At 33.7% G+C, this 22,725-nt stretch overlaps 1 protein-coding gene across 2 annotated transcripts in view; it reads left to right on the top strand.

Moving 5' to 3' along the window:
- The window catches only part of CCDC88A (coiled-coil domain containing 88A), a 187,420-nt gene that overhangs the window by 15,746 nt on the left and 148,949 nt on the right, over positions 1–22,725 (top strand). For both annotated transcript variants that reach the window (XM_074206428.1, XM_074206419.1), the window contains exon 3: positions 15,757–15,865. In XM_074206428.1, coding sequence (XP_074062529.1) covers positions 15,757–15,865 — 109 coding nt within the window. The remainder of the gene's footprint in view (positions 1–15,756; positions 15,866–22,725) is intronic.

Genomic DNA, 22,725 nt, shown 5'->3' with positions numbered 1-22,725 from the left:
ATAATAGAAGCTGTCAGAAAAGTGACAACCTGATAAGTTGTATTATTTCCTATCACTCTTTTCGAGAACTGACTGGGGTAGCTAGGTGATGCAGTGGATAGGGCACCAGCCCTGGAGTCAGGAGGACCTGATTTCCAATCCAGCCTCAGATACTTAATAATTACCTAGCTGTTTGACCTTGGGCAAATCACTTAACCCCATTGCCTTGCAAAAAATAAAAACAAAAAAAAACTAACCTAAGAATGTTCCTTTAATAAACTTTCCTCATTTAATTACTACCTCAATATTTTTTTTTCCTTTTCTCTTAAATTCCTTTGTGAGATCCATCCTCCTTAGGGTTTGTTAGGCTGAGGATTATTCTCTTCTCCCTCTCTAATTCATCCCTTCTCTCTTTTCTTCTTTCTTTTCTGTTTCCTTGTTGAGTGAAATATATTTTTGTTCGCAACTTTTTGTGGTTGTTTTTCTCTCCTTGGAACAATTCAAGTGAAAGTAAGTTTCGAGTTTTGTGCCCTAGCCAATTTTCTTTGTCTATATACTCTGGTTATGTGAGATAATTTCCCCATTTTTCTTCTCCTTTCCATTCCCTCTCCACCCCTAAATATATTCTCTTCCACTCCCTTTCCATTCTTTTAAAATCATCATAACCAAACAAGAGCACTCTCAGACCCTCTTTCTTATTAGACTTCTGCTATGCCCCTTAATGATGATGAATTGTGACAGGACATTGTCTTTCCATATTATACCACAAACATCTCATCCTTGTTTAGGTCCCTCAAGATGGGTTGCTCACATGTATCTTTTTTTGTTTCCTCTTGATTTCTTTGTTAATATTTTAAAGTTTATGTGAAATTCTGGACTTTTTGATGCTTACAAATCTGTTTTACTAAAAACTTCATTTTTTTTCCTCTGTAGGATTATACTCAGTTTTTCTTGGTGAATTATTCTTGGTTTTTCAGTCTGTATAATTTGTTTATAAAATATTCCAAATTCTGCTTCTTTATAGTGGTCACTGTACACTGGGGCATGATTCTGACCTAGTGCTTCAGTTTGCACTTATTTTACCTAGAAGCTCTGGATTTTGGTTATGGTGATCTTGGAAGTTTTCATTTTGGGGATTTTTTCCATTTTCCTATTTTTAATAAAAGAAAAATTTTATTTTGAATTTTCCAGTTTTTCCCCTAATCTTGCTTCCCTCTGCCCACCCCCCACAAAAGGCAGCGTTTAATCTTTTGAGGACTTCTTTTTCAGAGGTGACTGGTAGATTCTTTTTTTCACTTTGTCTTCTGATTCTAAGTGTTGTGGACAGTTTTATTATTTCTTGAAAAATATTTATTGTCTCTGAGGAATTTTAGTTAAACTTTCTTTGAGGTTTTGTTTGTAGATATTGATTTTGGAATTATTGTCTTCTAGATTTGGGTAACAAGGTATGGTTTCTTCCTTTAGGGAGTTCACAATCTAAGAGGGAAAACAACATGTAAATAAGTGTGTGTGTGTGTGTGTGTGTGTGTGTGTGTGTGTGTGTGTATGGAAAATGAGAAGTAATGTTGCCCTATGAGTGGGAAGGGGAGGAAGGTTTCAGAATGAAAAGCCATTTTTAGAAGGTAGAATTTGAACTGAGCCAGTTGCCCAGCTTAGCCTAATTTTTCAGTGATTGAGGTGAAATTTAAAGGTAAAATCAGCCTGATTCCAAGCCATGTCATAATGCCTTTCAACAAGGGACATGGGAAGTTATAATTTTTCTTGTACTTCTTCCTGTGACTCTACTGTTTTGGTTCTGCCTCCTCTTTCAGTCATTGCTAAAAATTTTAAACACAGATTTCCTGGCCAGGGACACTCCACTGGGGTCCACATTGAACAGTTACCAACAGGTCATCTAAACAGATATGAATCCATCTGAATACTGAATCCAGTATTATCATCTGGACAGTATTACTACACCTTCTCCACAAGTATATTACGAGATACTTTATTATTAAAAACTTGGCTTAAGTCTAGGAAGTATATCTTCAGTATTCTTTTATTTACTTCTTTAGTAATATTACAACAAAAGCAAATGTTTTGGCATAACTTGTTCTTGATGAAGTTATACTGGCTCTTTGTATTTACCATTTCCCATTCCAGCTGACCACTAACCATCTCATCAAATATTTATTAGATACCTAGTATGTATTGGGTCTTGTGCTGGGCCCTAAGGAAGGCTGGTCTTTGTTCTCAAGGAACTTAGGTTCCATTAGGAAAAGAACATGCACATATATAAGTATATGCAAATAAGTACATGTAGAAAAATATGAAATAAATACAGGATAGTTAAATATAAGTTTCTAAGTGCAGGGGAAGCTTTAGCAGCGGAGTAGGGAAGTCAACATCATAGATTGTGCTTGAGCTCTTTCTTCAAAGAAGTGGTAAGGGTTTATCTGAAGCACAGAGATGAGGAGAGAGGGCATTCTATGAATGGGGAGGTGAAGAGAAGAGGATAAGAAAGGGGAAAGGAGGGGGAAAGGCCAGGAAGACCTCTAGCTACATTCAATCTTTTTTAAAAATGGTTTTATCTTCTGTTGATTCTCTTTGTTTTTATTAGACAATATTGTTCCTAGTCTTCTGTTATCCTTTTTCATAAGATTTTACCAATAAATTTATGTTCTAAACCAGTATTTCCTTTCTGTGCCTTCTTTTTCTGTTTGACAAGACAGGTAACTATTTGCTAACTTAAGTGCTTTTAAAATCTTTTTTTCTCCTTGTAATGGAAGTTTAATTTAAATTAAATTGTGTATAAAGTTATAATGATTGGTATTGTTTCTACTGTCTACTTATTTTCATTCTAAATAACTCATTTAAATATGTCAGAATTCAGTTGCCTTATACTTCTTTCAGCATTTTTTTTTTAGGATTTTTCAAGGCAAATGGGGTTAAGTAGCTTGCCCAAGGCCACAGAGCTAGGTAATTATTAAGTGTCTGAGGCTGGATTTGAACTCAGGTACTCCTGACTCCAGGGCCAGTGCTCTATCTACTGCACCGCCTAGCCTCCCCCAGCATTATTCTTTTAACTTTATACTAGTGGTGAACTTTGCTCTAAAAAGTCAGTTCTGCGTTTACATAGTTAGATGATTCAGATATAGGCCTATAAGAAGAGGAAGTCTCTTCTGGTCAAAATAAAATTATTTTTCATGATATTATTTGGTACTTATTGTTAGTACCTATTCCTCACTGATTCTTTTCTCAAAGAAAATAACCTCTACAATAACATTGTAGAGGTATGAGGTTTCTGTGTAGCCTAGTCAGTGGATTTTCTTATCTTTTTTTCTTGATAGATTGCCTTTTAATATATTTCTAACTATCCTCACTTATTCTTTAGCATTGAAATCATTGTGCATCAAAGTGTGTGTTGATTTATTTTGAAAAATATTCCTGAATTCTTTGTAGAATTGCTACCTCTATATATTCTGTGACCAATATTGATAAATAAACTGTAATTATCTTCATGGCTGTCTTTGCAAATTACCTTCTGACACTACAGTATGGGATGACCATGTGTCTAATGAAATGTTTCATATTGACTTTAACCTTTAAATAAAGCCAATTCTTCTGGTTCATTTCTTCATTTCTCATATCCTTTTCTAAGGTATACCTGGGACACCTCCTTGCACTTAAATATACTCTTTTTTTCCTCAATTTTTTTTAAATAGCAAGAATGTCAAGATTTATATAACTGACTTATGGAAATGTTAGCTTCCTGGACAGCTGAAAGGCAGTTCAATGAGAAACCATGGTGAGTGCCATCCTCCACCTAGAACTGCACAAAGAGACCAAAGATAATAGGAAAGGGGGTCCTACTAACAAGGTGAGAGTCAGTGAAACCAGAGAAGATGTCCAGAATGTGGCACTAGGGGCCAGAGCTCTGAGGTCCCCAAATCTATTATTTTGAAACTCAAAGAGCTAGTGAGACCAAGATCCCAAGCAAATTGACAGTCAGCTTATGGACCCTGAATGAGACCAAGCAGGATCCTCTTCCATCTTAACCAAAAATGTAGAGGGGGACAGATCTTGGCCTTGGAATGAAGTGCACATCAAGTTGGAAAGATGATTAAGGCAAAGAACACTACTTGGCCCAATTAAATCCAATCAAATCCAATTAAAAAGACTTTTTTCCACAAGGACTACATTAATATCTAGAAGAGATGAAGGAAGAATTAAAAGGTGAAATAAAGACTATTGAGGAAAGGAGCATAAATCACTTAGGAAAGAAAGAGGTAACCAAAACCTGAAAACCAGAATAATGCACACAAATAAATTATTCCATGAGATAAGTGAGACAATAGAAAATATTAGAACAAAATCAAAAGATTGGAAAAATAGAAGACACAAAGTTATCACATATGAAAAACAAAAGACGGGTTAAAGGTAATTTAAAAATAATTGGACTCCCCGAAAACCATAATTTTAAAACAGCAACGATAAACCTGGAATCTATTTCAAAAAATGACCCAATTTTATTAGAACCAGAGAATCAAGTGAAGATAGAATCTGCTGATGGTCTCTGAAAAGAAAACTAAAAGGAAAATTTTCAGGATGCCATAGCCAAAATCTTTATCTCCTGCGGCAGAAATGCTGAAAGAATCAATTGGAGGAAAAAAAAAACATCAGTTCAAGTACTAAGGAACTACACACAATGCCTGGCAACTTCTTAAAAGAGGAGATCTTAGAACATGATATTCAGTAAGGCAAAATATTCAGACTTGCAATCAAGAATAGTTCAATCTACAAAGTAAAGCATAATTCTTTTTGTGTGGGGCAGTGGATCTTAAAAGGATTGGAGGACTTTCAAGCATTTCTGATGAAGATATTAGTGCTGAGTAGGAACATTTATATACAAACACAAATCCAGAGAAATCTAGAAACAAATTTATTTGAGCAGTTGAAAGAAACTATATGATGATGTAGTGCTCACATTTTAATGGAGTGTGAAGAAATAAAGGTCCTTTTAGGACATTATAACATCTTTAAAGGATATTGAGGGAGCTAAGTAAAAAGTCCTTTGAAAGGTAGATGGTTTGTTTCTGTTCTAAGGGTGTTAAGAGGAAAAAGACAAGGAAGGGGGTAAAGGAGGAGGGAGAAAAGAATGAGAACGTAAAATTTTGAGTGCACAAGAATATGCAAATGTAGAGGAAGTGGTATGGAAATGAGCATCAGTTCTTTTTTTGTTTGTTGTTATTTTTAAAAGGCTAGTTTTTAAAGGTCTAAATGACTTTTTTTTTAAAGTATTTATTCATTTATTTATTTTGAATTTTACAACTTTCCCCCAATCTCATCCCCCCCCCCACAGCCTTTTAGTCTTTACATTGTTTCCATGGTATACACTGATCTAAGTTGAATGTGATAAGAAAGAAATCATATCCTTAAGGAAGAGAAATAAAGTATGAGATAGCAAAATTATATAATAAGATAATGGTTTACAAGAATTTTTTGCAACCCTGTTTTACAATAGGGCTAATTGACTTGCTCAAGGTCACACAGCTAAGTAATTATTAAGTGTCTGAGGCTGGATTTGGATTCAGGTCCTCCTGACTCCAAGATCCGTGCTCTATCCACTGCATCATCTAGCTGCCCCAATTTCAGTCTTATTTTAAATGGACGAAGGTTGAACTGGTATAGAAATACATCAAACGTAACATGGAAATCAATGGGATTAAGTAACATTTGAGAGATAATGTGAGAATATAATATATAATAATACTAGCAAGCAAAAAAAAAAAAATTCCTAATCCTGAAGATATTAAAAGAAGGGAAAGAATTTGAATCTAGTGGGGATAAACATTTAGGAAATGGCTGAATAATTTATAACTTACAAACCCAGTGGAATATTACTCTGTCATAAGAAATGATGGAGACAGTTTCAGAGAATCCTCACCCATACAGAGTAAAGCAAGTAAAGCCACGGAAACAATTTATCCAAAGCTTCAACATTGTAAAGAAAAAGAACATTGAAAGATGTAAGAACTCTGACCAAAGCAATAGCATCCCTCCAGAGAACCTGTGATGAAACATGGTACCTTCTGACACAGGTGGATTCCTTTTGCTTATTATCAGGACTTTTTCCTCTTTTTTTTTCTTTTGGTGAATTGAAGAGAGCCATTAGGAGGACTGAGAGTAAGAGACTAGCAGTAGAGATGTCTTTCTAAAAGGTGACCATTGTAATATTTTTAAAAAATGTATAGAAGTTTTGAGAACAATATGTAAAATTTATTCTACACTCAGAACTAAAGCAAACACTGAAATGTAGATTCTATCTTTACTGTTTGCATCAAAATGCTTTCGTTTTTGGGATTCAGAATTTAAGAAAATAAAGTTTATATGACTTGGCTCCTCCAGGGGTTCGTCTTTCTTCTTGGTCGCTGGACAAGGTTCTTACACTTGGGGTAATACCAGACCTATTATAAAATGTAAATTGTCTAAAAATTATATGATTCTTAGCACCTTCTTCCTGCTTTTCTTGCGCTTTGTCACCCTTATTATAGAAATGGAAGTGGATTACATAATACCAAGGATGTTGATGTTGATGATGATGATGATGATGATGATTTTGGTTTCAGAACTATTTCTAAAGTATTTTTAGCATAGTAAAACCTCCCAGAGCTTTTGCTAAGTAGACTAGCCTTCAAGAACCAAGGATTTAGTTCTTCATATTCACTTAGGACTAGGTAGAGAACTTATCTAAAGCTACATAATTTATTTGCACTGCACACTTTCTAAAAGTCCTAGACTCTTGCCTACTCTCTTTTTGAGATTTGTAGCCTTGTACCCTTAGTGTAAGAAATTACCCTGTCCTCCCTTTCCATGAGCAGTTTGCTGCATAGAGCTTCCAGAATAGGCTATCTGTAAGGTAATTAATGAATGCCAAACCCATAATTGATCAAATACATGATACTTGTTAGAGTATAGGTTAGTGTGTTTGTCCAGATCTGAATTTGAGCTCCATGAACATAATCAGCAAGCATTTATTGTCTTCTGTGTGCTAGGCATTGTGCTAGAGGTGCAAAGACAGAAATGAAACCATCTCTGTCTTCTAGGGTTTATACAAAATATATATAAAATAAATGCAAGGTAGTTTTTTTTTCCCCAGTGAAAAACGAGTTTTAGAAGAGATTCATAATTAGGTGTAGATTGAATTAGTTGACTGTTCAGGTTCCATTCTAGTACTTAATCTGAAATTTTTTGCCAGGTTTAATTGTTTGTTTTTGAATTCTTAGAATATTTTTTCATTTAGCAAGATTGACTAAATATTATTCTTTAAAATTCAAAGGAAAGTTTTCTTAGTTTATTTCCAGAGATGCTTTTAAAAAACATAGAAAATAACATTAATAAGTATAACATATATGGCATTTTATTGCTTACTCTTTAAGCTGACCTTTTTTCTTGAGTCCCTTGCTCCCTTTTCATAGCACTATTATATGCCTAACCTCATCCTAAGGAGTGTGCTGCTGAATGAAGGTGGAGAAAAATCACTCAGTTATTCTCATTGGGTCCACAACAGATTATTGCATGACCTCAAATGAGCACTCAATTGCTTCTAGAGAATCCTTCTGTACTTGGCTAACTCACTCTCCCATTCACCTAGCTGCTATTCTGAACCTTTTCATTCTTCCTCAAAACTCTGTTGACTCTCTTTCCCCCTCTTCCCTACCCAGTCTGCCATTGTCTCATACTGTACAGAAAAAAATTAAGGCCATTTGCCAAGAGTTTCTTTTTCTCCTGTCTTACATCACATAGGTTCCTTCTGTCACCATTTCTTCTTTCATCCCTATCTCACAGGTAGCTTTTGTCCTGGCCATCCCTATATTACAGGCTGCTTTCCTGTTGTCTGAAAACATGTCCTTGTCTCCCTTAATCACAAAAAAACTTGCCCTTGATCCTGCCATCCTTGCTATCAAGCCATATCTTTCCTGTCTTTTGACTAACTTGAGAAGGCTAATGTCTTTACTGGTGCTTCCATGTACTCTTCTCACATCTTCACAATCTCATTTGCAACTTCATTCAAAACTGCTCTCTCCAAAGTTGCTAATGATCTCTAATTGTCAAATCCAGTGGCCTTTTCCTAATCCTTCCTAATTTTTTTTAAAATTTATTTTTATTAAAGATATTGAGTTTTACAATTCCCCCCCCCCCCAATCTTACTTCTCCCCCCTCCCCTCATGGAAAGCAATCTGTCAGTCTTTGTTTCCATGTTGTATCTTGATCCAAATTGGGTGTGATGAGAGAGAAATCATATCCTTAAAGAAGAGACAAGAAGTCTAAGAGGTAACAAGATCAGACAATAAGATATCTGTTTTTTTCTAAATTAAAGGGAATAGTCCTTTAATTTTGTTCAAACTCCACAGCTCCTTATTTGGATACAGATGGCACTCTCCTTTGCAGACAGCCCAAAATTGTTCCTGATTGTTGCACTGATGGAATGAGCGAGTCCTTCAAGGTTGATCATCACTCCCATGTTGCTGTTAGTGTATACAGTGTTTTTTCTGGTTCTGCTCATCTCACTCAGCATCAGTTCATGAAAATCCCTCCAGGCTTCCCTGAAATCCTGTCCCTCTTGGTTTCTAATAGAACAATAGTGTTCCATGACATACATATACCTCAGTTTGGTAAGCCATTCCCCAGTTGAAGGACATTTACTTGATTTCCAATTCTTTGCCACTACAAACAGGGCTGCTATAAATATTTTTATACAAGTGATGTTTTTACCCTTTTTCATCATTTCTTCAGGATATAGACCCAGTAGTGGTATTGCTGGGTCAAAGATCCTTCCTCCTTCCTGACTTTGCTGCAGCTATTGCCTAGGCTTATTTCCTCAATTTTTTATTTTTAATTGCCTTATTGTTATGGCTAATGTTTACAAAACTATATCAAAAGATGATGGACATTTTTACTTTATTCCTGATGTTATTGAAAAAGCCATTTCATTTAAATATACTGATTTAATATGATATATCCTTTTAAAGCACAATGTGGTTTATTATCTCTTTTAATTTGTCTATTTTTTACTTTTTACGTTATCCGAGATCATAATTGATTTTTTGAGTTCATTTGAATTATAATAAATTTTTGCTCCAGCATCTTACTTGAAATTTTTATGAATCATTTTCCTTTATGTGCCTCTATGTAAATGAAATACTATTCTAGTCTGCAGTTCACTTCAATTTCATAGTTGAATTTATTCCATTCACATTTGCATAGTAATGGTCGTTAATTATCTGTTTTCCTAGGTTCTATTCTGTTTTCCCCTAAGCCTTATACTGTATTAAAGACTCCTCATTATTGTAGACTCAAGGACCTACTGGGTAGATCCTGGGACTAGTCTCTTTTCTACCTTCGCTAGATTCCCGGTTCCATCCTCAAGAATTTCTAAATCCTGACTTTATTAACCCAAATGATAAACAATTCTCTGAGCTATCCTCAGGGACAAGTTTTTCTGACAACATTCTTTCTCTAGTGTTCACAGTTTTCTGAAGTAGTTTATGGAGAGCTGGATTGTTTTGCTCCTCTGGCTACTCATTCTGCCATCTTGTCATTCTCTTTGCCAGAAATATGTCAGAATTTATAAAATGCTTTGATCTGAGTTTTATTGTATGTCTTAGTCTGGTGCCCTTGGTTTCATCATTTTTCTGTATGCAGAGCAAAGATAGTTATTAAGAAGAAATATGCTAATGAAAGTATTTAAATAGTCTTACATTCTGTATTTTGATTTATATATATCAGCATTTTTTGATTTGTGATAGTTGTATTTATCTAAAGTATTTATAGAAAATATATTGCTATCCAATGTCATTTTGTTCTGAGAGGTTTATGGCTCAAAAAAATAATTGGGTTTTAAAAATGGATTTTTACCCCTAAACTATATATTCTAATAACACTAATATTGACAAAAATAGAAACATTTTCAATTTTAAAATGTACATTTACATGTTACTATATAATCAAAACAAATTATTCAATTAGTCTTAAAATTTTAGTGATATTAACCTTATGAACACAGTGCATAGTTTTTAAGTGACAGTGGTGAACAGATGGTATGAGAGCATGCTTAATTGGTTTTCAGGCTATTTAGATTTAAATACATAACCATTCATGTTATCAAATATCTATTTCTGATTTTAGTCATTGAATAAGTAGAGATGTGTTTCTCAGTTGCGCAAAAATCAAATGCAAGGTATTAATGTTTTAAACCAACCAATTTTTACTTTTAAACCTTCTCTTAATAGTATTTTTTGACCAAATTTTAAAAAGCGAATATAATAGTAGATAATTCGATATATTTTTGTCTCAGTTGACATTAATGTAACATGTCATATAAGTAGGTTGCCTCTAAATGCAAAATTGCCTGAAGCTGTATTTTACTGCTATGTTATCTATTGACTTCTGGACACATTTGTCCTATATTAGTAGGCTATAAAATGCCAATGGTTCATTTTCTACTTTATAAAATTAGATTTTTTAGAGTATTTGAATTAATTTTGGGAGGAAGAAAAGATGTGGTATTTGAATAACCTTTGATTTTATATATATATATATATATATATATATATATATGCATATCATTCAATAGTTCATTGTATACTTTAGGAGAAAAAGTCTTTCTGCAAATGAAATTAATTTAATTCAAATATTAAATGCCTTTGCATTTAAGGCATTATTTAGGGAGTTGGGATATGAAAGTAAAAAATCATTGACATTGATTTGTACAGTACAGTTGAACCCATGGAAGTGGATTAAATCAGTCAACAAATGAGCAATTATTAAATGCCTTCCTAAAGTGCTAGATACTGATTGTTGGGTATGGAGAGAAGTGACTAGGGATAGAGTCTTGAGATAACCAAGGATGAAGAACCAGAAAAGACCCCCAAAGAGGGAGCAGTTGGCTCAGAGAGTAAGAGCAAAGCAGTATCAAGGAAACCAAGGAAAGAGAGACTGTCCAAGAGAAGATGATTGATCAGTATTATCAAACTTTATGTTTAGGGTACTGACTGCTGAGAAAAGATCATTAAAATTCTATAGGTCACCTTTGTAAAATTAATTTTGTGAATTAAGGTATTGAAGAATGAGTTAGGTAATGAAAATAGGAAATGCTAAGAAGCTTTTAATGTGAATGGGAAGAGGAATAGTCAATAAGTAAATGATTTTTATACACCTATTATGTGTCAAGCACTGTGTAAAGTGCTGGGGATACAAAAAAGAGGCAAATGATAATTCCTGCCCTTTAGGAGTCCATAATCTAATGCAATAGACAATATATTTTGATTTGCTTTTTTAGTGAGAGTTCTGTGGTAGCTTCTCTTCATTTACTAAAGCATTTAGTAAACTGACAGGGCCACATAAAATTGTACTGTGGGCTGCATTTTGGACAGGTCTGATCTAATGGATATGGGATGAATGGAAGGGCTCAGTGGATAGAGTACTGTAGAGTACTACTTCATGAGTTCAAATGTGGCCTCAGACCTTAATTAACTGTGTGACCTGGGGAAATCCTGTAACCCAGTTTACCTTATTTCTTCATCTGTATAATGAGCAGGAGAAGGAAATGACAAACCACTCTAATATTTTTGCCAAGAAAACTCCAGTTAGGATCACAGTGTTGGATATTATTGAATAATACAAAAGGAAAGGGTTTTTTAAAAAAGTTTTATGGCTATTTTAATTTTGTTACTTTATCCTGAATTATTATTTTTTATTTTAATTTATTTTTCCAATTACATTAGAGTTCTCAACATTTATTTTTTTGTAACATTTTGAGTTCCACATTTTTCTCCTTCCCTCTTCCTGTTGACAGCAAGTAATCTGATATAGGCCATATATGTGTAACCATGTTAAACATATTTCCACATTAGTCATATTGTAAAAGAAGAAGCGAACCAAAAGAGGAAAAACATAGAGCATAAAAAAAATTTTAAAAGTTGGAAATAGTATGCAGTTTGCATTCAGACTGCACAGTTTCTTCTCTGGATATGAATGATATTTTCCAACAGAAGTCCTTTAGAATTGTCTTTGATTTGGGGCAGCTAGGTGGCGTAGTGGATAAAGCACCAGCCCTGGAGTCAGGAGTACCTGGGTTCAAATCTGGTCTCAGACACTTAATAATTACCTAGCTCTGTGGCCTTGGGCAAGCCACTTAACCCCATTTGCCTTGAAAAAAACCTTAAAAAAAAAAGAATTGTCTTTGATTATTGTACTGCTGAGAAGAACCAAAACCACTATAATTGATCATCACACAGTGTTGCTGTTTGTGTGTACAATATACTTCTGGTTCTGCTCACTTACACTCAGCATTGTTCATACAAGCCTTTCCAGGCTTTTCTGAAGTCCGCTCATTTATGATTTATTGCAGTATTTGGTAGAATTCACTTGTAAGTAGTACTCCATCCCAGACCATGTGCCTCAGTTTGTCCAGCCATTCCCCGATTGATGGACATCCCCTCAATTTTCAATTCTTTGGAAATTTCTACATAAAGAACTGCTATAAATATTTTTGTGCATGTGGGTCTTTTCCCCTTTTTTATGATCTAGGTGGTATTGCTGGATCAAAGGGGTAGGCATAATTCCAAATTGCTCTCCAGAATGCATTATTAGTATCCCAGTTTTCCCATATCCCCTCCAACATTGATCATTTTTCCTTATTTATCATATTAGACAATCTGATAGGTGTGAGATGGTACCTCACAGATATTTTAATTTATATTTCTCTAATAATGATTTAGACTATTCTTTCATATGACTATAGATAACTTTTTTCCTTAATTTCTTCATCTGAAACTTGCCTGTTCATATCTTTTTACCATTTATTGATTGGCAAATGAGTTGCATTTTTATAAATTTGATTCAGTTCTCTATATATTTTAGAATTGAGTCCTTTATCAGAAGCACTAGCTGTAAAAATTGTTTACTGGGCAACTAGGTGGAGCAGTGGATAGTGCATGATGCCTTAGAGTCAGGAGGACCTAAGTTCAAATTCAGCCTCCTAACTGGCTTATGATATCACCTTTTACGTCTAAATCCTGTACCCATTTTAACCTTATCTTTGTAACTTGGGTGTGAAATAATTGTTGGTCTGTATCTAGTTTCTACCTTACTCTTTTCTAGTTTTCCCCGCACTTTTTGTCATTTAGTGAATTACCATAATCATTTACTTCTGTTTCTTTTTTTATTTCATCTATTCCATCAATCCACCACTCTATTTCTTAGCCAGGAAAAGTTTTGATGACTGCTGCTTTATAATATAATTTTAGATCTTGTACGGCTATACCATTTTCCTTTGTAATTTTTTTATTAATTTCTTTGATATTCTTGATCTTTTGTTTCTCCATATCATTTTTGTTAATTTTTTGTAGTTTGATTGGTATGGCATTGAATAAGTAATTTAATTTGAGTAGAGTTGTCATTTTTATTTTATTAGCTAATATCTTGCAAGCTCAATTGTCATGAGCAATTGACATTTTTCCAATATTTAGATCTAATTTTATTTTTGTGAAAAGTGTTTTGTAATTGTTTTTATATAATTTTGAAGTTGTAAATTGTTTCAAGTGGTTTTTTAATTGATTTTTCTAGGATTCTCTTAAGTATACCATCCTATCATTTGCACAGAGTTTTGTGCAATTTCTTTTTCCTTCTCTACTTGGTAAAGCTAACATTTCTACTGCAATATTGAATAATAGTGGTGATAATGGGCATCCTTGTTTCATCCCTTATCTGAATAGGAATGCTTCTAACTTAAACCCCATTACATATAATGCTTACTAATGGAAATATATATATGTGTGTGTTTGTGTGTACATATATATATACACACACACATATGTTTTATGTATGTATATATATATTTATACACATACACACGAATATACACATACTGCTTATCATTTTAGGGGAAACTCCATTCATTCTTATGTTATCTAGTGTTTTTATTTTTTTGGTTTTTGTGGGGCAGTGGGGTTAAAGTGACTTGCCCAAGATCATATAGCCAGTAAATATCAAGTGTCTCAGACTAGATTTGAACTCAGGTGTTCTACAAATTTCAGAGCTGGTGCTCTATTCACTGCACCACCTACTGCCCCTTTCTAGTGTTTTTAATAGAAATGGGTGCTGTATTTTTGTCAAAACCTTTTTCAAGTCTAAATACTCATGATTTCAGTTAGTTTTGTTATGTCAGTTGTGCTGATAGCTTTCCTACTACTGAACTAATCCTGCATTCCTGGTATAAAGCCTGTCTGATCATAGTGTCTTATCCTAGTGATAATTTGCTATAATTTCTTTGCTAATGTTTATTTAAAATTTTCTATCAATATTTATTAGAGAAATTGATCTATAATTTTTTCTTTGTTTTGACTTTGTCTGGTTTAAATATCAGCACCATATTCATAAAAGGAATTTTGCAGAACTCCTTAGCCTATTTTCTTTTTTCTTTTTTTTTCTTTTTTCTAGATTAAAGATTTTATTTGAGTTTTACAATTTTTCCCCCTAATCTTACTTCCCTCCCCCCACCCCCCATAGAAGGCAATTTGTCAGTCTTTACATTGTTTCCATGATATACATTGATCCAAATTGAGTGTGATGAGAGAGAAATCACATCCTTAAGGAAGAAACATAAAGTATAAGAGATAGCAAGATCAGACAATAAGATATCAGGTTTTTTCCCTTCTAAATTTAAGATAATAGTCCTTGGTCTTTGTTCAAACTCCACAGTTCTTTATCTGTATACAGATGGTATTCCCCATTGCAGAGAGCCTCAAATTATCCCTGATTGTTACACTGATGGAATGAGCAAGTCTATCAAGGTTGATCATCACCTCCATGTAGCTGTTAGGGTGTACAGTGTTTTCTGGTTCTGCTCATCTCACTCAGCATCATTTCATGCAAATTCCTCCAGGCTTCCCTGAATTTCCTTCCCTCCTGGTTTCTAATAGAACAATAGTGTTCGATGACATACATATACCACAATTTTCCTTTGCCTATTTTCTCAAGTAGTTCATATAGAATTAGAATTAATTTTTTTTATGTGTCTGGTAGAATTCACTTGTAAATCTTGGAGATTTTAAGGAATTCATTGATAGCCTGTTCAATTTCTTTTCTGAAATGGGGTTATTTAAGTATTTTATTTTCTCTTCTGTTGATCTGGGCAATTTATATTTTTGAACTCAGTGGAGGTGAAGGATGAGACCTCATCCTTAGGGGCAGCTGGGTGGCATAGTTGTAGAGAGCTGGTCCTGGAATCGGAAGATCTGAGTTCAAGTGTGACTTCAGATACTCACTTAGGTATGTGATCCTGGGCAAATCACTAAACCTCAGTCTGCCTCAATTTCCTCATGTGTAAAATATGGATAATAGTAGCACCTGCCTCTCAGGATTGTTGTGGGGATTAAATGAGAATTTTTTTTGAAGAGTTTAGTATGATGCCTAGTACTTAATAAATGCTTATTTCCTTCCCTTTTGGAAATCCTTCAATTTGGATTACAGACAACAGAAATTTTTATTTGGGGAATATGAGATACAGTTCAAGAAAAATTTTAAATGTATTTCAAAGACAAGTGATTTATGGATTTTTTTTACTTTTATTTCTTTTTGTATTTATAGAGCTAATGAAGATTTGACAACAGTTCATATTTAAAATATATTAAAATGGTATTAATGATGATATAACTTTCCTCTTTATAAAAATATGCAAACATTATTAATCTTTCATTATTTTTAAACTTAAAGTTTTTGTTTGTTTCTTAACAGTAATCCTAAATTGGAAAGTCAGCGAGTAAATAAAAAAGTCAACAATGATGCCTCACTTAGAATTCAAAATTTATCCATTTTGGTGAGACAAATCAAATCTTATTATCAGGTAAGCAACTGTTTTTGGCTATTTAAAAACTATTAATTTTAATAGATGAATTTAAATATGTTCAAATTATGTCATAAGCTTAACTTTAAATATTATCCATTTCGTATTGATAATGACATGTACTATCAATTTTATGTTATCATAGTAATGATATAATAAAACATAGTTTAGGAATTCTTGTATAATTTGTCAAAGAAATATACAAATAGCACCTGGAACATGGAAGACAATACATATTTATTTAATTGAATTCTATGAAAATTTGCTTTATTGACTGATAAATATAAGGAGATATGCTTGAAATACTTAAGAAAATAAAATACTCTAAATTACTCATTTTGCTTTTCAAATATGTTCAATATTTTGTTGTTTCTTTTGCTGTTGTTATTGTTGTCATTTGAGGTACAGCTATATAGATAGAGCTTGTCTTGAATCCAGGAAGGTCTGTTTTTAAATCCTACCTCTCCACATGTCCTGGCTTTGTGAACATGGGCAGTTTTCTGTTTAAAACTGAAATTGAGAGAAAGAGCAGACCTGCATTGGTAATCCCTTGCTTGAGTTCTCTATATCAGTGAAGTCACAGGGCGAATCCATAATCCTTCCCCTTTCTCTACTTAGAATTATTAAATGTTCTACTTGCATTTATTCAAATGGTATTTCACAGTCTATTTTAATGTGATGCTTTTTAAAAAAGTAAATAACCAGTCTATTTTAATGTGATGCTTTTTAAAAAAGTAAATATTATTTTATTTTTTCCAATTACATACAAGATAGCTTTCAACATTCTTTTTTTTTTTTTTTAAGGCTTTTGCTAGGCAATGGGGTTAAGTGGCTTGCCCAAGGCCACACAGCTGGGTAATTTATTAAGTGTCTGAGGCCGGGTTTGAACTCAGGTACTCCTGATTCCAGTGCCGGTACTCTATCCACTGCTCCACCTAGCCACCCCTCTTTTTGTAAATTTTGTAAATTTGTAAATTCATCTTTTTGTAAATTTTCGAGTTCCACATTTTTTCCACTCCCTCCTTTCCCTTCTCCCTTCCCATGGCAATGAGTAATGTGATATAGGTTTCACATGTACAATTGTGTTAACATAATTTCATATTAGTCATATTGTAAAAGAAGAATCAGAACAAAAGAGGAAAAAATTTATCAGAAAAAAATGAAACAATTTTTAAAAAGTGAAAATAGTGTGCATTTTTCTGCATTCATACTTCTAGATGTGGATGGCAATTTCCATGTTGATGCATTTTTTGGAAACATACTTGAAAATAATGTAATTGATTTCTTTGCAATACTTTTAGGTATTCCTAAGAGGATCACTTGATGTTTCTCTGGATTTTTCAACCAAAGTTTCCGTTAAATGATTTTTAAAAATCTGAGACTGTGTTTGAATAGTAGCTTAACTTTGGAATATAAGCTGAAGACTTATTTATAATGGTTATTATCTTTGATGTTTTCCCTTTTCTTTTTATCATAGCCAAGAGACCGTTTGAAAGCAGAGAAAAGTGGTGGAAATATTGATTTTGTGGTTATTTAAAACATTGGTTTTCAAGTTTTCTTGACTTACTACCCATAACTATTAAAAGAAAATTAGCAACACATTTGCACATATTTACTTATGATTATTTACTTGTACTTCCATTTTGGTTATTATGTATATTATAAAAATAGGCATTAAAAAGAATGAGAAAAGGTGAAATAATATTTGATGTTACAGTCATAGGGGAACCACTGGAGTTTATTATATAGAGAATGGTGTTTACTTTTTTAGGAAATTTTTTTGGCAGCTATGTGGAAACTGTAACAGGGGAGCAAGGCAGGAAAATAAGAAACCAATTAAAAGGCATTGTAATGATCTAGATGACTTCTGGGTAATGTGATCAAGAAGATGTGGAGCACCAGGCATTTTTTCAATCTTAACACTGGAAAACTTCCCTCCAAAAAGGAATTATACATTAGAGGAAAAGCAATTACAGTTATCCCCATAGACTGAGACATCAAAAAGCATGACAGACACACAGAGAGAGGCTTATGAGTTAATAGTAGTAGCTCACTCAGGATTTCTCCCTGACACTCCTCCTCTTCCCCAAGGACTGGGTCAGTGGGGTCCTTACCCCACTGTTCTGTGACTACAATGTGACAGAACTCCTCTCTGCTTCCCCACTTGTGAAGAAAGGGAAGGTAGAAGGATGGAATATTTAGTCATGGGGCAGCTGGAGAAATAAAGGAGCAGAAGAAATCAGGAGACCAGTGTAAGTAAATGGGACTACATCAGGCCTGGAAGGAAGGGGACAGGCATTTAGCTTGCTCTGGTTCTATCCTTTTAGAAGCCTCTTGGAGCATTTGAGGCCCGGGAAATATGAATTGTTTAGTGTGAGAGGAGGCTTAGGAAATTTTGAGGTCCAGTATGTGGGAGGTAAGAGTGTCAATAAAAGGAAGGATCAGAAAGTCATTACTTACTACTAATGATCTTAGGAGAAAGAAAACTCAATTAAAAGCCTAGGGCATGAACAGAACAATCAGGGGGAAGATACTAAAACAGAAGGAAGATAATATCTTTACCTGATGAGTCAGAAAACATTGTGGAATTCCAGGAAGGCAGTGTTCCTCAGTGGTTCAACTGAGAAACAAGAACCTTGAGAAAACTTAACAAGCAACAAATGGCAGAATTTATAGATTGTAAAGTAGAAATAATTAGGAAAATAATTAGTGGCAAGTCAAAATTTAATTAATTAGGGAGCTTTTTAGGGATGAATTAATTAGATGTTGAACCAAATATAGCCCGGGTATGATGTTATAAATATTCAAATTGCTGTTGGTAGAAAAAAAGATTCCCCACGCCTGCTGTAGGAAAACAAACCTGGTCAAAGTTCCAGGGCAAGAAGAAGGAGTACTTGCAGTGGTGGATACAGGAAAACAAGGTCCCTTTCTGGGTAAAGACCAGAGCACAGGCCCAAAGACCAGTGACCATACCCCTCTGTGGATGATACCACCTTAGAAGCACTGAAAACCTACAGACTCCCATAGCCAGTTCTGAAAATAGCAAGAAAGGCCCCTCCACCCTGGGAGCAGGGTCCAACTTTAATGTAAGGTTTAAAAGACAAGAATCAGGTTTGGAAAAATGAGAAACAGCCAGTGAACCTGACCATAACAGATGATAGGGAAGATCAAAACATAATTCCAGAAGGCAATACAGTCAAAATAGATTCGAGCAAAGCTTCAAAGAAAAATATAAATTGAATATAAGCCCCAAAAGAATTCCTTTTTGAGTTCACAAAAGATTTTAAAGAGAGGAAAAATAGGGGAAAAAATGAGAGTGATATGAAAAAATAATGAAAAAAGTTAACTGGGTAAAAGAGACCCACACAAAAAAACTGAAGAAAATAACACCTTATAACAGAATTGGCCAAATAATAAAAAGAGACACAAAATTGAACTGAAGAAAAAAACTACCTTAAACAGCAGAAGTGACCAAAAAGAAAAAGGACAAACATTCACTGAAGGAAAATACTCCTTAAAAATTAGAATTGACCAAATAGAAAAAGGGTACAAAAGCTCATTGAAGAAAATATTTCCTTAAAAATTAGAATTGAACAAGTAGAAACTAGTGATAATAGGAGACATCAATTACCAATAAAACAAAATCAGAAGAATGAAATGGAAAGAAATGTGAACTATCTCATCAGAAAAAGTTGACCTGAAAAATAGATGGAGAAGAAATCATTTAAAAATTATTGGATTATCTGAAAGTCATGATCAAAGAAAGCACCTCAATATCATATTTCAAGAAATTATAAAGGAATATTGTCCCCAATATCTTGGATCCAGAAAATAAAATAGAAAACTGAAAAAAATCTACCTCCTCCTGAAAGAGATTCTAAAATGAAAACTCAGGAATATTATAACCAAATTCCAGAGTTCACAGGTCAAGGAGAAAATACTTCCAAGTAATCAGAAAGAAGCAATTAAAATATTATAGAACTATAGGAGTTCCCTCCCTGTCATCTTCTCAGAACAGCAAGCAGCCTGATGCATATATAATCATGTTAAACACATTTTTCACATTAGTCATGTTGTAGGAGAAAGAATTGGGAGCAAAAGGAAAAACCATGAGAAAGGGAAAAAAAAATTCATATTCCATAGTTTTTTCTCTGGCTTTTCTATCACAAGTCTTTTGGAATTGTATATTGCTGGGAAGAGCTAAGTCTGTCATAGTTATCATTGCACAGTATTGTTATTACTGTGTACAATGTTCTTCTGGTTCGGCTCACTTCACTCAGCATTAGTTCATGTTTCTAGGTTTTTTCCCTGAAATCAGCCTTATTCATCATTTCTTATGATTACATTCATATACCAAAACTTGTTCAGCCATTCCCCAATTGATGGGCCTCCCCTCGATTTCCAGTTCTTTGTCACCACAAAAAGAGCTGCTTTAAATATTTTTGCACATTTAGATCCTTTTTCTTTTTTTTATGATCTCTAATAGTTGTATGCACATTTTTATAGACCTTTTAGGCATAGTTCCAAGTTTCTCTCCAGAATGGTTGGAACAGTTCACAACTTCATCCTCAGTGCATTAATGTCCCAGTTTTCCCACATCCCCTGTAACACTTATCACTTTTTTTTGTCATATCAGCATAAGATAGTATCTCAAAGTGGTTTTAATTTGCAATTTTCTAAACAAAAGCGATTTAGAGCAGCACTTCTTCAAATACCCATAGATAGCTTTGATTTCTTCATCTGAAAACTGTGATCCTATTCTTTGACCATTTATCAGTTGAGGAATGGTTTGTAATCTTATAAATTTGATTCATTTCTCTAAATATTTGAGAAATAAGTTTGTTTTAATTTAGTACCTTCTATGTTAAAGGGTTGGAGGTCTTGTAATGATATCCTGGAGGGCATAAGAGCTAGGATTACCACCAAAAATAACCTGCCTAGCAAAACTGAGTATAATCCTTCAGAAAAATGATTATTTACTCTAATAATAGACTTTAAAGCATTCCTGATGAAAAGACAAGGCTGAATAGAAAATGTGACTTAAAAATACAAGACTCATGAGAAATATAAAAAAAGTAAAGATAAAAGAGATCATAAGGAACTAAATAAAGTTAAAACATTTACATACCTCCTTGAGAAGATGATATTTGTAAATCCTAAGAATTTTATCATTTTTAGAGCAGTTATAGAAGGAGTATACATAGTTAGAAGACAAAGGTATGAATTAATTTTTATGGGAGGATTAAAATAAAATAGAAGGATGCACTAGAAGGAGGAAAGGAGAGAAAGAGTGAGGAAAATTAGCTTAAATAAAAGAAAAACAAGGAGTGAGTGGGAGGCATTTATTTCTCATTTGGAGTAATTATAAGGGACTAACATACTCAGTTGGGTATAGAAATCTTTCTTACCCTAAAGAGAAATAGGAGGGGAAGGAGAGAAAATAGTGAAGGGTGGGAGGGAAGAACAGAGGGCACGCACATTGAGGAAGCTCTAGTGTTTAGAAGCAAAACAGACTTGAGAAGGGTAAAAAGAGAAAAGGGTAAAGTAGTAGTTTGATGGTCAGAAATAATAATCACAACTGTGAATGTGAATAGAATAAACTCACCCATAAAGTGGAAATAGATAGCAAAGTGGATTAAAAACCAGGATCTGACAATATGTTGTTTACAAGAAACACATTTAAAACAGATATACACAGAGTAAAAACATGATACTGGAGCAAAATCTGTTATGCCTCAGCTGATTTAAAACAATAAAGAGCCTGGATAGCAAGCATGGTCTTAGACAAAGCAAAGGCAAAAATAGACCTATGGTGAAAGATAAGCAGAGAAACTACATTTTGCCAAAAGGCAGTATAGTGAAATAATATCAATACTAAACATATGCACCAAATGACATAGCATCCAAATTCTTTTTTTTTTAGGTTTTTGCAAGGCAAATGGGGTTAAGTGGCTTGCCCAAGGCCACACAGCTAGGTAATTATTAAGTATCTGAGACCGGATTTGAACCCAGGTACTCCTGACTCCAGGGCCGGTGCTTTATCTACTGTGCCACCTAGCCGCCCCCCAAATTCTTAACAGATAAATGAGTTTCCGTTCTCTCATTCTCTCTTTCTCTACCCACATACACCACACACACACACACACACACACCCTTTTATCAAAGAAGGAAATGGTTTTATATTTGATACAGAAGATAGACATTAAAATATTAAATCTTTTAAAACACTTTTAATTGTAATTAAATAATATATAATAGACCTTAGCTATAATACCAAATATGTAAGTACCCATAATTATTTTCCTAGATTGTTCTTTTACTTTTTGAAATAAATTACATCATAGCAGAACTTGACCAAAGTCGCTTTGATGAAATATTTTCCATTAATACATGATAACTGAATCAAGTACTTAGTAACTTGACAGAATTCTGTGTGTGTGTGTGTGTGTGTGTGTGTGTGTCCCTACTAAGTTCACGATTTTAGAGTTGTTGTGTAATTTTCTGAGTTTCTTGAACCAACATTTTCATCATTTTTTTATCCACTTGTCACTTGAGAATATTGAACAAAGTTTATAAAATGATATTCAGAAGAATGGGAGTGAGTTATAAAAAACAGAACAGTATGAAAAAATGAAGCAGGGCTTCTGAGGGAAGCTATACTAATGAGAGACCTCAACTTCTAATGATAAAGTAAACAAAGAAATTTAGAAGCTAGAATCTTAGAAAAGTTATATCTGATAGAAATTCTGGAGAAAATTGAATGGGAATAGAAAGGAATATACCTTTTTCCTCAGCTATACATGATAACTTTATAGAAATTGGCTATATGAGCATTAAAACCAGAAAAATAAATGCATCCT

Source organism: Macrotis lagotis, chromosome 1 (genome assembly GCF_037893015.1).
Source record: "Macrotis lagotis isolate mMagLag1 chromosome 1, bilby.v1.9.chrom.fasta, whole genome shotgun sequence".
Taxonomy (NCBI): Eukaryota; Metazoa; Chordata; class Mammalia; order Peramelemorphia; family Peramelidae; genus Macrotis; species Macrotis lagotis.
Note: the sequence above shows the minus strand (reverse complement) of the source record. Positions and strands in the feature narration are given on the sequence as shown.